The following is a 17,303-nucleotide window of genomic DNA, read 5'->3' on the forward strand; positions in this document are numbered from 1 at the left end:
AGAGAGAGAGGAAGGAGTGGGGAGATGAGAGAGAGAGACATTAGTTGCCTTCCTTATGCACCCAGACTAGGAATCAAACCTGAAACCTAGGTATGTGCCCCGATCAAGTATTGAACCAACTGACCACCCGACCAGGGCATAACCACTCTGGTATTTTTAATGGAAAGGAAATTAAAACAGGGAATTAGCTGTTTATAATGTTGCTAAAAGGATAGAGGTGGATTTTAGTGTGGGCCTTCAGGACAGATCCTGAGAATATCACAGAGAAGACCCACTACGGGAGCTCTGCTAAGCTACTACTGTTACGAACTGAGAAAGCTCTGAAATTTTACCATGTTGTTAAGCTAACAAATTAGCCCACCACAGTTTCATAAATCCTGGCAAAAGATACAAAACCCTTAGAGGCAAAGCACTTTATTACGTACTTATTAGATATAGCATAAAAGGTAACATGAAATTCCAGTTCCCATCAGATGTAAAATCATGAGCTTTTGATTATCAGAATGTTCATGAGTTGATACCATTCAAAAATGATACAATTCATGAATGAAAATTAGAGTGAATTTCTTCTCTTAAAATTAAACCACTGTACAAACATTATAACTGAACTGAATGAAATAACAATTAATATTCAATGAAAATGCCAACCAAGACTCTTATGAAATTGATGTGATCTAAAGGAGTGTAATCCCAGTGTCCAGGCTCGGAGTCATTCTGTGGGAACAGAAGTCTGGAAGCGATAATGTTTCACTTCTTTCTTTTTTGTTCCTGCAATAAAAGCACAGCAGCTATGTCTCAGCGTTTTTTAACTCAAAAAGTCTTGTTGAACGTAACTGCATGTCTTATTACTAAAAGAGCTTTTCCAAGCTGTTACATTAAGGAAACCATAATGATTATATTTTATAGCAGATACATCATAAGGCGAGAAAAAAAGGTATTTTACTCATAGTAGCCCAAGTTTTCTTTCCTAAATAACTCCAGCACCCTCTAGTGACAAGTTGAGTGAAAAAAACACACAAAAAACAACTTTCCATTTACTATCCAGGAAAAAGTAATACCAAAAAACTATGAAGAAAAATAAATAAAATACGTTGATGTCATTATGGTTGTTCCTATCAGAGCTTGGGATCTCTCTGGCTAAATCTTTTGGGCTTTCTACTTTTCACTTAGGCTTCAAAACAATATTCTGGTTTTTACACCACCTCATTGATTTCAGTGTCCTCCTTTCATGTCTTTTTTTGTTTGTTTGTTTTTTTGTTATGAGCACTTTTCTGGCATTCATTTTTGGTCCTTTTTTTTTTTTTTCCCTTTTGGTTTGAGAGATCTCATCCATTCTCTTATTTCCATTACCATCATTCAAAAATTGGCCAAATCTGTGTATCTCTATTATCATCTTCACCATGTCTTCTTATCCAATGGGCATTTCCACAGAAATACCCTGCTGATTGCTTAAACATAAGATGTGTAAAGCCATATTGCTCCTCTTCCCTTGCCTTCAGTATTTGCTTTCGCATTAATGACATGGCCTTTCTAAGCAGGCACCAAAGCTTAGAAGCCCAACATCCTTTTCAGTCTCCCTCGTCCCAAAATTTCCATGCTTACACACTTACATGTAATTTCTCTCTATGATCTACTATCTATTATCCTGCGTGGAAAACTCTGAAAATTATTCCAATTGAAGCCTACCCTTCAGGTTATTGCTTACGTCCCCCTCATCCTCTTGTGACCACTCTGGCTGCTCGTGGTCTTTCTCCTTAGCCATAGCTATCTTCATTGAACATACCAGCATTTACATTTTATTCCTAGTGCTTTTATGCCAGTTCCTTTTTTTTAAACAATTAAGTGTTGCCTTATGATTAAATTGTAAGTCATCCTTTTTAAAAAAAGAGAGCTTTCCATATTTTTCTTTTAAAACATCAGTAGCACCTAGTATGATGCTAAATCATATTGTAGAAACTGAGTAATACTTAATTGAATTACACAGAATACTCATGTATCTTAGCAAGAAGAACAAATGCAGTGCCACATGGGCTCACTGTTAGAGGGCCCTACAAAGAAGAAAGTCCTTTTCATCTAGATTATATTTGTAGTTAATCAAAATAACAAGCAGAAGATCTAGGTGAATTTTTAGATTGGCAACTGCAAGTAACTATTAGGGTTATTGTAAAAATGCTAGTTAGATATCTTATGCAACTCGAAATCTCATGGCCTGGCACCAATGCTGAAAACTGTCCTGGACAGTTTAATATCTCACACAGAGATCGCTGGCTCTCCTGGCGCTCTGGACAGTCCCCGGGCCTCTGAGGGGAGCACCCAGTGTGCCCGCAGGGCAGCCCTCCTGGCTTGGCATTGAACGTGCAGCAGCCTGTCCACTTCTGGGAGGCAAGCCTTGCCTCCTGTCCTCACGCCACCTCTCTTCGCTTGTGTCCTCGCACTCACCTATTAAATGCATATACATAGTATTTTATTGGTGAACCATTTGAAAACAACTTACAGATATTATGCCTCTTTACCCCAAGTATTTATTTTGGAAAATTTATTTTTTTTAATACATATATATTTTTATTGATTTTTTACAGAGAGGGAGAGAGATAGAGAGCTAGAAACGTCGATGAGAGAGAAACATCTACCAGCTGCCTCTTGCACACCCCCTACCGGGGACGTGTCCGCAACCAACATACATGCCCTTGACCGGAATCGAACCTGGGACCTTTCAGTCCACAGACCCATGCTCTACCACTGAGCCAAACCGTTTTCGGCGGAAATTTCTTATGTGATCAATGTACGTTATCAATTCAGGAACATTAATAATACTATTATTTAAAGCACAATCCAAATTCAATTTTGACAATTATCCATTAAAAGGACCTTCATAGAGCCTAGGCTAATCCTTTAATCTGTAAGAATATTTTAGCCTTTTGTTCCCTTTATGGCATTAACATTGGAGAGTCCAATCCAGTCCAGTTGTTTTACAGTGTTCCTCAATTTAGGCCTCTGACTGGTTCCTTCTGATTTAACTCAAGTTCCATGGCTTTGTGAGGAGCCCTGAATGCCTAGTAATTGTCTCCTTCTCAGGGCAACACCTCAGGAGGCACATGATGCCAAGTTTTCTCCTATTTTTAAAGCCACTTTACTGAGTTATGATTGACATGTGAAAAGTTGTTGTGGTCAGAACACTGAACATAAGCGCTATCTACCCTCTTAGCAAATGTTTAAGTGTGCGTGTGTGCACTGCTTGACTTAGAAATGGGGATGGTTTGCCGACAGCAGACGCTGATGCTAGTTAGGTGATCCAGATACTCCAGAATCTGTGGGAAACTAAAATCCTACCTGCAAGGTGGCTCTGAAGTAGGTTTCTCAGCCTTCTGTTTCCCCTCTTGTGGGAGATTATGTGAGCTGGGAGAAGGGCATCATCAGCCTTGCACACCTTCCCTCCTCGGCTTTCAGGCTCCTTTTCCATCTCTCTGTCATCCTCTTGTAACTTCCTACTCTTCTCTCCCTGTTCCTCTCGTGTAGCAAATGGGAGAGCTGCTGGCATTTAATGGTACAGTAGGACAGGAACTGGGTTAAGAGAAAACCCAAATTCTGTCCCTGTCTTTTTCGCTATTGGTGAGATCCCACCAGTCACCAAGCCTGTCTGGGCTCGGTGTTCCCACTGATAAAGAGGGAGGTGCAATTAGATGATCACATTCATGTGATCTGCTTCTATATGTGACCACATATGTACCATCACCTAATTATCCTCATAACTTCACGTCCTATTGTGTGAAGTGTAAACATTTTTTGTTTTTCTTTTTTTTAAGGTCATAGCTCAGGAAGTGTCAGATAAGCACTTGGCAGAGGGCCGCCTGTATCCTCCTTTGAACATCATTAGAGATATTTCTCTGAAAATCGCAGTAAAGGTAAAACTGTGCTTGCTCAACCTCATTGGTTTTCCTTCCTTCTATTGTTAAATATGCATTTTTAGGTATTAAAAATCCACTTTCTTGAAATTTCTGTCACCTTATTATGTCAGAAGGCACAGAGCCTTGGCAGAGCTTAGGGACTCTGATCTGTAGCAATGGAAGAATCAGCTGAATCATTAATTCCCCCATCAATCTTTTTCTCTCCTGTAATTTAAGTGATTCCTTAGGATTTCCTCTCTGTTAGGTCTTTTACACTTTACCTTTTTTTAATTGGTATCTTCCATATCACAGTTATGAAAGTTGCCAACATGTTTCAGGTGTGGGAGGGTGACATTTAGACTCTAACCTACCTGCCTTGTCCGTGTCTCCAGGGTGGGTGGACCTGCGTTTCCATGGTGTGCGGCATCTTAAAGGTCACAACTATTAACACAGGGCAAAGGACAATGCAATGACGGCAAAGCACTCAAAGCTGTTGGGGTGGTAGGCGAGCCTTTGAAGGAATCAGCCAAAAAGAACCTAATATTAGAGAAATCTTTTGTAACTGAGAGCGAAATTGATATTTTTGCAATATAGTTGTATTAGTTTGCTAGGGCTGCCATAGCAAAATACCACAGACTGGGTGATTTTAAAACAAACTTATTTTCTCGTATTTCTGGAGGCTAGAAATCTAAGATTCAGGCATAAGCAGGACTAATGTTTTTGGAGGCCTCTCTCCTCCGCTTGTAGGTGACTGCCTTCTCTGTGTCTTCATGGGGTCTTTCTTCTGTGTATGTATATCCCTGGTGTCTCTGTACGTTTACCTTCTAGAAACACCAGTCAATGTGGGTTAGGGCCCACCCAAACAGCCTCGTTTTAACTTAATTCTCTCTTAAAGACCCTGCTCCAAACACAGCCACACTCAGAGGTACTGGAGGTAAAGGCTTCAATATTTTGGGGTGGCATAGTTCAGCCCATAATAGTAATTATGTGTTTATATTTAAGCTAGAGTTTCTCAACCTCATGCACATTTTGTCTGGAAGACTCTGTTGTGGGCTGTCCTGGGCATTGAAGGATATTTAGCAGCACCGCCTTTTCCCAATGGATGCCAGTAGCCTCCGCATGGTTGTGACAATCAAAAATGTTTCCAGACCATTGCCAACTGGTCCCCCAGAGGCGAAATTGTTTCAGGTTAAAAACCAAAGTTATTAGCAGGTTTATCAAAATGACACCATTTTGGATTCAGATGTCATTATTTATCGAATTGATTGAGGGTCAGTGCTTCAAGTAATCATTCAAAAACCATTTAGATAATCTGTTTGGTTATTTATTTATAAAAGTATGCTCGTATTTTCTCCTGATGTGTGTCTACTAGTCTTTAACTAGGTTGAATGGTTATTGCACCACATACGGGTAGTAGTTGTGATTACAAGAGAGCAAGTATGGAAAGGAAAGGAAAGAAAAGGATAGAACATCGTTTCTTTTCTGCCAAAAGACAGAAGAAAGAAAGCAGTTAGGAAGAGAAGTCATGATTTCAAGGAAGACACACTTTCAGGATGGGGGTGGACATTGTGATTAAGAAAACCAAGTCCTGGTGAGAAAAACTCGTTTGAATGATGACAATTTTTATTTATACTTAAGAAGTCATAAGAAACTTTTACAAAGAGCAATTTCAGTGGTACAAGAACTTAAGAAGTCCAGGGAGAATAGAAAAAGGCAGCACAATCCAGGCCACTCTTCCAGAGAGTTTGGCTTTGATGAGGAGGGAGGGAAGATTTCACTGAGAGGATCATTAAGAGTCTGTGTCCTGGAAGCAGAAAGAGGAGTGAAATTCCACATAGTCTATGTCAGAAATGAAACGATGCATTTTAGGAAAATAGAAGACGGGCATGCCTAAATTCTCCTTTTCTAACAGAAGCATCTCATCATTTTGGTGTGTGTGCTTCCAGTCTTTTTTTCATGCATTTGCTTTCCTTTCTAACATCATTTAATAATGCATGGTGTTTTGTTTTCTGATATTTTCATAAACATTTCTCCATAATATAGCACAGTCTTTACAACCATAATTTTTCATTATGGAGATAGTTTGAATTGATGAAAAGGGAAATTGAAATTGTTTTCTCAGATTAATTGGAATTTTCTCAGAGGAGTGGTGAGAGTTAAATGGAGACTCAACCGAGGATGGTTTGAAATTACTGGTGGGAAATCTGAGAGGAAGTTGCTTTTTTATTTTATTTTTGAAAAGGAGGATGAAGGCATAATGTGTAACCACATAACCCAGGGAGGTCAGGGATAGTAGGACATTTTGGGAGAGAGCCATGACAGGAGAAAGCAGGCACTGAGGGCTCCCCATGCAGTTGACTAGAATGGAGCGTGTGCCACAGACGTGGAAACAGGGTCTGTGAGGCTAGGAAGGAGCGATGAAACTGCCCACGGAGTCCTGCTGGTGAGGTGAGCAGGGTCAGGAGACTGGAGTAAAGAAGATTTTGTAAGAGGCTGTGGTCAGAATAGAGATTATTAAAACTGCAAGATGTTGAAGTTCAAACTTAGTAAGCATATTGCGATATTCAGTTCAGTTAATTACCAGTCAGGTAATTTCAAGACGTTTCCCACATTATCTGAGAAATCCTGTTGTGATTTCTTGTAAATCTCTATCCACACTTCTCTTTGTTGCTATTATCATATTCGCCTCTTGCTACATAATTTATATTTTATTTCCATTTTATATCTTCTTTGTATATGTGTGCTTTAATACAACTTGCTATTTTTGAAAACAGACAAGATATAAATTATATATTAATTTTTCGGAACAAAAACTTCTGCCATGCACTCATCATAACCTTTGTTCATTAAAATATAACTAATACTCTTTTTCTATTTCTAGATTGTGGAAGATGCATACCAAGAAAAAACAGCTACAATTTATCCTGAACCCCCAAACAAGGAAGCGTTTGTCTGCTCTCAGATGTATAGCACTGATTATGACCAGATTCTACCTTAGGAGGCCCAGAAAATACAGACCAAACCTGACCAGTAACATAACAACTAACATTTCTAAATCTATTAATGAGATCTGAAGTCTTTCATAATTTTTCAAGATTAGAATCTTTTATAATGATTTACAATATGCTAGATTAAGATAATATTACTTTAAAATCTAAAAATTTATGGGAAAATATTAAAACCCTTTAGGGTACATATCATACTAGACAATTTTGCTTCGTTTACTGTCTGGTTATTTATGATTTCTATCTTATTTTGCCCAAGTTCTCTTTAAAAGCTATTGTACCTACTACTGAGAAACCTATTATTTTTATATAGGGAACTAATGGGAAGACCAAAATTAGTAATAAATTGATATGATTAAAATTAAAACCCAACATTCTTTGGTTGACCATTTTGTTAAAAATCTTTTTTTATATATAGACAGAAATATATTTAGGCATAAATGAACTTTTGCTAAAAACAGAAATAACACCTTGTTGCCTAGAGAAATATAACTTCTCAGGTATTTTATTCCAATTCCAGACCATACTTGTTCTTTTGGTGCAACTGAATTCTAACATTTCTAAGAAAGATTATTGCTGTTTACAATGCATTGGGCAGCTTAGATTTTAATATTCTTTCTCCATTGTTACATCTTCTTATCACCTTGGCCTCCATCGCACATCCCTTCTAATAGCACCTTTCTTTCCTCTGACCAAGTGCCCTGTCCTTCTGCTCCACTTTACTACTGCCAGGCCTTTGAGGACTATGGCTCCTGTCCTGAGGTAGGTACCTTCAGTTCAGCACAGCCTGAGCAGGGGGAAGAACAGAAGGGAGAGTAGGTCAGCTCCTTGAGAAAGGGCTATCTGTGGAGCCAACCTCTTAAGACAAAGGATCTGCAGTCAGGAGCAAGAGCCCGGTTCCCGGACAAGCTGGGTTCCCCCTTGAGTGACCTGCTCTGATGTCCCCTTGATTCTCTCCTTTTGTAGTTACAGTAACACAATTTCCTTTGAATTTGGAGAAAGTTTTGTAACCACCCCCCAATATCAGAAATCTTTACATTAGATATTAAAATATTCTAATTACCATTAATAGTTACAGCCAAGAAATTTATGTTCATTTCAAGCTTTACTTTAGAAACTAATCACTGAACTAGTGGAGACAATTTTAAGTTCATAAGCTCAGGTACAATAACGTTTGCTATTTACTTGTAGAATTTTTCAGAGAATTTCCTGGTTTTTGAAGTAATGCTTTTAAAGAATATAAAAAGATGTTCAAGGTAAACTATACTATAAAATGATTTTAATGTAAGTGGAAGATTACAAATTGTTTTAAGTGGGAGTGGAAGGGGTGGGAATATTTCTGAAGATAAGATTTAGTCAAGAATTTCCTGAATATAGTTATTTTGATAAGATGCAGAATGCCTCTTTTTTTGTCTATTTCGATGTTGTCTTATAGCTCTAACTAAATGTACTTACCTATGCAAAAGACTTATTAAAGCATAGAAAAAATGAATGAAGAAAAGTGTAAAATAATTGTTTTTTCTCTTAAAGTATTGTTCATTTAAAAATAATGCTGGGTCTTGATGGTCATGTGACAATGTATAATGAATTAAAATATTCTTATAGTTAACTTCAATATGAATCTAGTTTATTTAATACATATTATATACAAAATTAATGAGCATAGAGGAAGATATTAAAACAGCTTTGGATGGTTACTTACTAGGTAGCATGTTTTCTGTGTACATTATCTTTTTTAATGTAGTCCCCACAATTCCCTTATGAAGTAGATATTTTGCCAAGTCCACAGAACTAATACTAATAAGTAAAGGAGGCAGACTTTAAATCTATGCTTGTCTTTCTTCTTAGTCTGTTCTCTTTTCATTGTACTTCACTAGAGTACAGTCTAGAACAGCACTGTCCAACAGAAAATGAAAGTGAGTTACATGTATAATTACTAATAGCTTCATAAAAAGAAAAATGGAATTTATATTAATTATATATTTTATTTAAGCCAGCATATTCAGAATATCATTTTGACATGTAATCAATATAAAAATATTAATGGGATATTTCACATTATTTTTTTATACTAAGGGATATTTCACATTAATTTGTTCATATTAATAACTGGGTACTCTTATATCCAGACATTTATATTTACATAAGTCATGAGAATATATAGAACAATTGAATAGAACAAGAAGCTCACAGAGACCCCCTAAATATATGAATTATAAGACAGCACTACAATCAGAGGTAAAAAAAAATGGATTATGTAGTTAAAAAGATTAGGAAAACTGAAAACTATAGAGAAAATTAAAATTACATACTACTATGTAAAAAGGTAGACTTTAAATGAGTAAATACTTAAGTATGAATAGTAAAATATAAAGCTAATAAAAATGATTGAAGCAAAATATCTTTGAAACCTCCAAAACACAAACTTGAGGTTAAATAAATGATGGGATGTATTATCTAAGAGTGGAAAGGTTTTGGCTGATAAATGGCTGCTGCCATGAAACTGTAAAGGGTGAAGAAATCCAGGACTATGGGATAGATTAGTTGCTCTACAGAGATGGAATCATAAAGGGATAATTTAGGCTCAAAGGCTTAAGTTCTCAGCTCAAGGCACAGTATAAAAATGAGAAAAATGCCTATGTTTTTGCTAAAAGAATATCTTCTCTCTTACCAGCTGTAAGGCTGAAATAACTGAAATCCAAGGTATTACATAACTCTCTGGTTTCCAAATTATACCAGGAGTTGCATTCATAGCCTTACCAGGCCTCATCTAAAAGTAAAGAGTAATGACCAGGAAACTGTAGGACCTGGATTTAGAATGGGGATGTATGACAGGGGGATTTGCAGTAGAGTAGTATTAACTACTAGAGGCCTGCCCCATGAAATTCATGCCTGGTTAGGGTCCCTAAGCCTGGCCTGCAATCAGAGCCAATCTTCCCCGGGGGGGGGGGGGGGGGGGGCGCCAGCAGCCAGCCCCGCCACCCACCCTGTTCCCCGTTCCCCATTGGGCGATTGGGGCCTGCAGGTTGGGGACAACTCCTGTGTTAAGCATCTACTCCCTAGTGGTCAGTGCATGTCATAGCCGATCAGTCATTCCACTGTCTGTCTAGTCGATTTGCATATTATGCTTTCATATATATAGATAGTCAGCATACTGAACATTATAGTCCGTGACTTATTTTATAACTGGAAATGATATGTTTCAACCCCTCTCACCAATTTCCCAATCCCCACACAGTCCCACCTCTGTCAACCACCAGTCTCTTTTATGTAGCTACTAGAGGCTTGGTGAATAAATTCGTGAACTGGTGGGGTTCCTCAGGGTGGCCTGCAGGATTTGGGCTGAAACCCCACAGTCGAATGCTGCCTGCAGCTCCCACCTGCCGCTCTCACTTATCCTGGTCCTACTGAGCCTGCCATGGGCTTGCACCCAATCAGTCCCAATTGGGAGAGGTTCAGAGCCCTGCATAGGGAGGGGCCTGCGGGATCAGGACAAAACTGGCTCTATGACATCCCCCGAGGGGTCCCATATTGCAAGAGGGCACAGGGTAGGCCTAGAGACCCCACTGGTGCATTACAGCTGTGCCCAGCTAGTGTAGTTCAGTAGTTAAGCATCAACTTATGAACCAGATCATGGTTTGATTCCCAGTCAGGGCTCCATCCCCGGTTGGGGGAAGGATTCAGGAGGCAGGCAATCAAAGATTCTCTCTTATCATTGATGTTTCTATCTCTCCCTCTCCCTTCCGCTCTGAAATCAATAAAATATGTATATTTATGAAAAACAAAAATAAAATAAAAGCCATTAAAAAAAAAAAAAAAAAAGGATGATAGCCAAAACCAGTTTGGCTCAGTGGATAGAGTATTGGTCTGCAGACTGAAAGGTCCCAGGTTCATTTCCGGTCAAGGGCATGTACATTGGCTGCTGGCACATCCCTGGTGGGGGGTGTGCAGGAGGCAGCTGGTTGATGTTTCTAGCTTTCTATCCCTCTCTCTTCCTCTCTGTAAAAAAATCAATAAAATATATTAAAAAAAAAAAAAAAAGATGACAGCTGCTGTGAAACAATTTCTCTTTCTTGGAGCAAATCAGTAGGTAGCTGTTGATTTATCTAATGCTTTTTTGTTTGTTTCTCCTTTATTCCAGTAAGCAGAGGGCCCCAAAGCAGTTTGTGCTATCATCAAGCAACATTATATACTGTCTTTTGTCAAGGTTTCATTAACTCTCTGATACTGTCCCAAAATAGTCCTGTTACCAGACCTTGATCATCTCACCATTGTACAGTGCACATGCTGGTCTGACACATTGGTGATGCTGTGCTCATAAGACCTGCGCACAAGTGCCATCAGGTTCCATGGATATCTGAAAAATACATTGTGGTAATGGGTAGATCAATCCAAAGGAAGCACAAGAGCCTCAGCCAAGTTTGTGGAGGTCCTGTGTCTGGTGCATGTTGGCATGTCACCTCCAAATAGTGTACTTTGTTCCACCAGTGTTTGTTGGGCTTCTTTGAATTTTGCAACTTTGGATTGTCGAGTTCTTTAAAAATCACAAATGGATGTTGAATTTTGTTAAAATGCTTTTTCTCACCAAACCCATTTATGGGCGGTCCACATGCTTCCAGCTTTAACTGGTTGAAGAAAAAGAAAGTCCTATCCCTCTGCTCCTGGCTGCATTGCCGTCCAAAGGGAGTTAGAATGGGCTCAGTATTGAGGCAAATCAGGATTCTGTGTTAGACCAGGGTTTTTGAGCAAACCATGCTTGCCTCTTCAGAAATACCTATTCTTTCAACTTACCCTTGGGCTACTTGAGGTAAAAGTAAAGAAAACTGTGAAGACCTCAGATAGGCTCCCTCAGGGCCTTCGCAAGTTCTCAGAAGGGATGGGTAGCATGTAAGCTGTCATACCTGGAAATAAGTTCACAGAAAACGTATTTCTAATTTAATATGGGGATGTTGTGATACGGTCCTTTAAGTCACCTGGCCCATTGTACATGTATTCTCAGCACTTAACCTAACACATACTAGCAGTAGACCAAAAAGGAATAAAAAGCAAAGAGTATACTTGGAGAAATATTGATTTAATTCGGTTTCAAAAAGACACTGTGACATTTATAATAAGCATTCTTTGCAAATAACCATTAAAAAATATAAGGTATCAGGATTCTTGTTACAGACAATGGAGACTGGTTCCTTTAAGAAAAAATAAAGGACATTGGATAGCTCAAAAGAGGTGTTAGCCAAACATTCAGTATGTCAGAAATGCGGGTGGCACTATGGATTTAAGCAGCAAGAGATCAACCTTCCTTTATAGGACGTTTCCAGTGAGCGACTTGGTTTCATTCACTTCTCCCAAACCATTTAGAGAAGGGGCAGTTCCCAAAGTGTGTGGCGGGGCGGGGTGGGGAGTGCTATGTGCTTTTATCAAGCAGACTAAACAAAGCCAGCAGTTTACTGTACATAGACAGCTAAGCTTTGAATGTTCATATATGTATTTTTTTTTCTCTAAAACCTGTACTTCTCCCATTATTAATGTTTCTAATAGGAATAAAATATTGCCACATGCTCATATTGGGCATGTAAAAGTTGGCTCTGAAAAATTACCATCAGAAATAGTTACAGAAGCAGGAAAGGTTTAATAAGCTAGAATTTATACCTTTGAGTTGTTTTTGTTCCATATTTTGATTCTTTAAGCTTGTTTATATGTCATTACTTTTGCCAATTTAATCAGAAAAATTGCTGAGTGGTTTGCACATATATTAGGTGCTTGGTGCATATTGTCTCATTTCAAAGGAAGAAAATTAATGGAGGGTTTTTTTTTTGAGCCTAAAAATGTGTAAATGCTAATTATACTTATTGATGGTTTGCGAGAGATTGTATGGGAAATGCTACATGAAGTTGTTTTCAGTCCATGTAAATCTTATTTGTTCCTTTGTTTATAAGAAAAGTGTGAGGCTCCGGTCTGAATCCCAGCTACATCCCAGGCTAGGAAGGGCAAACCGACGATTTGGCAAGGCAGGCCCAGGACACAGCCTCTGAGGTGTGCCCTGAAACTCATTCTGAACTAAACTCATTAAGAGCATTGGTAGAACAGAGTGGACCCAGTTCCAAGGCTTCAAGGTCAAGAGACTCAGGTTTGTGTCTGGTCAGTCTATCCCGTTTGTCCTCACCCTGGCCCAAGGACCTGTGTCTACATCTTAGACATGGAGAGTACAATCAGAATGAACTGTTATAAAAAACCCTGGAAGCTCCCCAGCACTTGCAGCAGTGATTGGCATCTAACCACGTATGGCAATACGGGGAGTCAGGCATTCCCCTGCAAGTGTCTAAATCTCAGCATCCAGCTTGGGCATCCTGGAGACTGTGGCCTCAGTGGGGTGCCGGGGACCCAGTGGAATGAAGTGCTTCCTGACAAGGGCAGAGAGACCATGGAAACCAGAGGCAGCTCAGGGTACCCCTTAACTCAGAGACTCCCAGAAATTCTTGGGAGGGGCAGATACTTTGTAATGAAAAAGTTTGGCAAGTGCCAATTTCGTAGGATTTATGGAAATAAACTCTCATTTTGAAAAAGGCTGGTGAAGCCTGTGAAGCTTGGAATTTTCGGGAGAGATGACAGTGACTTTCCGCCAAAACGTAGAGTTCAATTTCCCCCAGAGAGGTGAGGTCCACAGGCATCCACACTGGTCCTCTCCACACTCTTGCTCTGACAAAGACAGCCAGTATGCATCGCCTGTGGAACACTTCGTAGATAAGAAATCATATCTTTTTTGTGTGGCTAAGAACTGAACTAAGAATACTGTATCATTCTCTTTGGTATCATTAATCAACTGATGCAAACAGCCAAAGAGCACATGTCCTCTTCATTACTCTTGAGACTTCTGATTTCCTCTGCCATTACAGATAGGCTTCAGTTTTACTGAAAGAAAAATCTCAAAATCAGGAGTTTAAAATAAAGTAAGAAATGTAGCAAACATGCTATATGTCTTTGTTCTCATTTTAAACTTGATTTAGAATTTATCCCTAATAATGAAAGAAAGTGTGGTGTGCCATCTGTATATTAGCATCATGAAAGGGAGAGTTATTATTCTTATTTGTGAATTCAAAGATGCAGTTGGACTATTGACATTAACTATGGGCTTTGGACTCCTCTTTAATCAAATCAGCTTCCCCAGTTGAATTGACTGCTTTTATTAAGTTACAGTTAAATAGCTTCCAGTTAATACAAGAGCATGGACATAACATCATGAGCGCACTGCTGACAAGTTAAAAGGCCCGTGTGAAAATTCTGCAGCCAGGTTTCTCACAGGCCTCCAACCAGTTTATTTTGGTTTTATTAACAGATACTGACTTGGTGAGATTACAAGCATAGGCCTTTTAATGTGAATAGCCTCCTAGGAATCTGAATTTTTGCTTTCAATGCCAAATAATATCTGGAAAACATGCTCACTTTTGTGTTTTTTCAGGAATTCTAAGAACTGGCCCAGATTCATGTGATAGTCATTCCTTAATCCGTAGTCACCATGGGCCTCAAGGAGTAATTCTTCGAAAGAATGGAAGAGTCTCAGGTCCTCCCCATTTCCTTCAGTCTCGATACTTTCAGCATGCTTACAGGAAATGTGTTTCCAATTGGGATACCTGATCGTGTGCCAGAATTCCTCACAGGGCTCTTTGAAGCCTTCCACACAGATTATACCAGGCTTTCCTGTCATACAAAATCCAGTCACATCTAACCTCTTCCCAGCATCCAAAATCTTCTTCCTGAGGTCCTGCTGATAAATGTGGTGGCTGTAGATCCACATTCGGAGAAATACGTTCTTGACCGGCTTTGCTTGTGTAGATGGTTCATAAACGAGCTTTCTGTTCAGGAAATAGGGGGCACTGTTGTCCTGTAGCCACTGGATTGCTGCACAGACACAGAGCTCACCTGGATCGAAAGTCCCTATGTAAGAAGTGAGCCCTCTGTTGAGAAGTAGCTGCTGTTGTCTGTCCAGCTCAGATGACCGTCCAAACAGCTGCAGCGCTACATAGGGATAGCTGTGGGGCATGGTTACTTGCAAATCAATTTTCACCTTAAAATGGAAATCAAATAGATTTTTAAATCAAGTACCATCAAATCACCTCAGCTAGTTTATCAGTAGCGACTGCATGATTTTAGTAAGTATAATAGTGACTGCTACTATTGGCATCTGTGTGCCAGACACTGTACTAAGTACTTTACGCTACTCCTTCAATTTATACATTCATTTATCCCCGTATTTATCAAACACCTAACCAGGTGCCAGGCACCCTATGCTAGAATAAAGAAGTGAAGACACCATTTCTACCCTGGTGCAGTCCAGAGCCTAGTGAAGGAGAGACAGACATTAAACAAAACATTATGCATAGCCCAGTATTTCATTTCAGTGGTGAGCAGCATTACTATGGAAGAGTGAGGGACCCATGGAAATGCGTAAACAGGGGGACCGAATCCAGCCTGGGGAACCAAGACCTCTCCTTGTGGGGATGATAAGGATGAGTAGGAAATAGAAGAGTGGCTCTCAAGTGTCTAGTCTGCTTACTGCCTGTGCTATGGTAATGCTGGAGATAGGCGGGTCAGAATGAGGAAAATTCATTTTCAGTGTTTAGATTTCTATCTGTTTGCTGTGTTAGGGCACCACCAAAGAAACAGCCATTCACTCCTTAAAAGCCAGTTTTGCTAAAGGCCACATTTATATTTGTGAAAATCATATATGTACAAGAGAACCCATACTATAATAGTTGGATTGGTAAAAAAAAAAAACAAAAAAAAAAAACTGGATGACTGAGTAGAATTATGGTAGTGAAACATTTTTTAATTAAAAAAAAACAAAACAATACTAGATACATTTGTTAAAGATGTGCATGTTCATGTAAAACTCAGGATGTTTACTGAAGACAATTTACAGGGCACCGTATTTTACGTATTTTGTTTTCAAACCAGGAAAGGAAAGAAATATCCTGTTTCCTCAAACTGAAAGCTCATGTTTCAAGTGTTTCCAATAAAAACGAGGCACCTGATAATTAAAACAACTCAAGGCACTTACCTTGGGCTCCTCAATCTGGAGTGTAATCACAAATTCGATTTTTGGTGGCAGCGCCTCCCTTGTGCCTTCCAAATACCTTTTTATGGTCGTCAGGGCATTTACATCCTCCAGTTTCACTTCCCCTTGGTTGGGAAACATGGACAATAGCATTTCCATCTCCAGCAGCTGGAGCTGCAGGCACTCTTTAACAGAAGCGGAGGACATGTTGCCTAGAAACCAACCTGCCAGGAAAACTGGAAAGGCCCAGGGATTTGTCAGTCAGCAATGCTCAGCGAAATTTCCCGACGTGCCCTTTGCGTGGAAGCGGTTTTGCAGGAAAACTGGACACAGAGCGAGGGGTACAAACCGGGGACACGTACACTTTCTGCCTTACCTCCCGGATCCAAAATCTAGTTTGCACAGCCTCCCCAAGATATTTCCTTAGAATTCAGATTCCCGGCCCTTCCCCCCAACTCCCGCTCCCGTTCTGGATCCGGGGACGTGGACTTTCAACAAGTGCTCCAAATTATTCCCTTGCAGGTGGTTGGCAAACACCTGCGGATGCACAGCGAGCCTGGGTTTTGGGAAAAGGCCAGGGGCCCGGCTTGCATCCTCCCAGGTCCCTGGCGTGGGCGGAGCTGGACTTTGCGGTGTGGGAGCCCCGCAGTGCTGGGGGCTGGGGGGCCGGAGCTTTGGGTTCCCCGGCTCTGGGTTCTTGTGGGCCCAGCCACCACCACCACCGTCAGAGGTGGTCCCACCACCTCGGCGCCCAGGGTCCCTCCCGGGTGGTCCTTTCCGCCTCTCCCGAGCGCCCAGCCGCCCCCGGGCGGCGTCCAGAGAGCTCCGACGATTCGGATCCCTTCGCCTCTGCCCCAGGGGTCTACGTGTAGCTGGGGGGATGGAAGGAGGGAGGAGGGGGATCCTACAGTTACATAAATAAAATGAGGGTTAGTGTCAATCTGAGCGGAGATGGGGCGGGGCGGAGGCCCAAGAATCCGGCATCCAAAGGTTTGGGAGATGAACTCCGGGCCTGCAGAAGCGGATGCGGGACATCAGGTGGCCGAGGCCACCTTGTCAGAGGCCTCACATCGGGGCTGGCATCCCCCATCCGGGACCCTAGGATCTCCAGCTTCCCCCAAACATGGATCTATCCCTCCTCCCTCCACCCAAATTTGCAGGCGGGGCTGGGTATGTCGTGGTCGCAGTGCTCGGACCCCTGGCCCCAAACCCCGGACCCCGGCGGAGGCCTCACCCTTCCTGGTCATTCAGCGGACACAGCGCCCAGCCCGCAAGAGCCTGGAGCCGCAGTTCCTGCAGGCGCCAGCAGCGCGGGGGGCGGGCGGAGGGGCGGGGCCAGCGAGCCCTCCCCGTCGTGATTGG

The 17,303-nt window shown here is 40.8% G+C and overlaps 2 protein-coding genes across 3 annotated transcripts in view; one reads left to right on the forward strand and one right to left on the reverse strand.

Annotated features, from left to right (window-relative positions):
* Positions 1–8,402, forward strand: part of ME1 (malic enzyme 1) — a 133,776-nt gene extending 125,374 nt beyond the window's left edge. For both annotated transcript variants that reach the window (XM_036414831.2, XM_036414832.2), the window contains 2 exons: positions 3,804–3,902; positions 6,766–8,402. In XM_036414831.2, the coding sequence (XP_036270724.1) occupies positions 3,804–3,902; positions 6,766–6,882 (216 nt within the window). In that variant the 3' untranslated portion in view covers positions 6,883–8,402. The remainder of the gene's footprint in view (positions 1–3,803; positions 3,903–6,765) is intronic.
* A 4,155-nt stretch (positions 8,403–12,557) lies between these two features.
* RWDD2A (RWD domain containing 2A) lies at positions 12,558–17,296 on the reverse strand. Its single transcript, XM_036414845.2, has 3 exons — positions 17,176–17,296; positions 15,945–16,177; positions 12,558–14,951 (listed from the first exon to the last, which is right to left on the reverse strand). Exons 1-3 carry the CDS (start codon positions 17,186–17,188, stop codon positions 14,274–14,276), a joined length of 924 nt encoding a protein of 307 aa, XP_036270738.1. The 5' UTR covers positions 17,189–17,296; the 3' UTR covers positions 12,558–14,273.
* Positions 17,297–17,303: the final 7 nt, after the last annotated feature.

This window comes from Pipistrellus kuhlii, unplaced genomic scaffold (assembly GCF_014108245.1).
Source record: "Pipistrellus kuhlii isolate mPipKuh1 unplaced genomic scaffold, mPipKuh1.p scaffold_m20_p_5, whole genome shotgun sequence".
NCBI lineage: Eukaryota > Metazoa > Chordata > Mammalia > Chiroptera > Vespertilionidae > Pipistrellus > Pipistrellus kuhlii.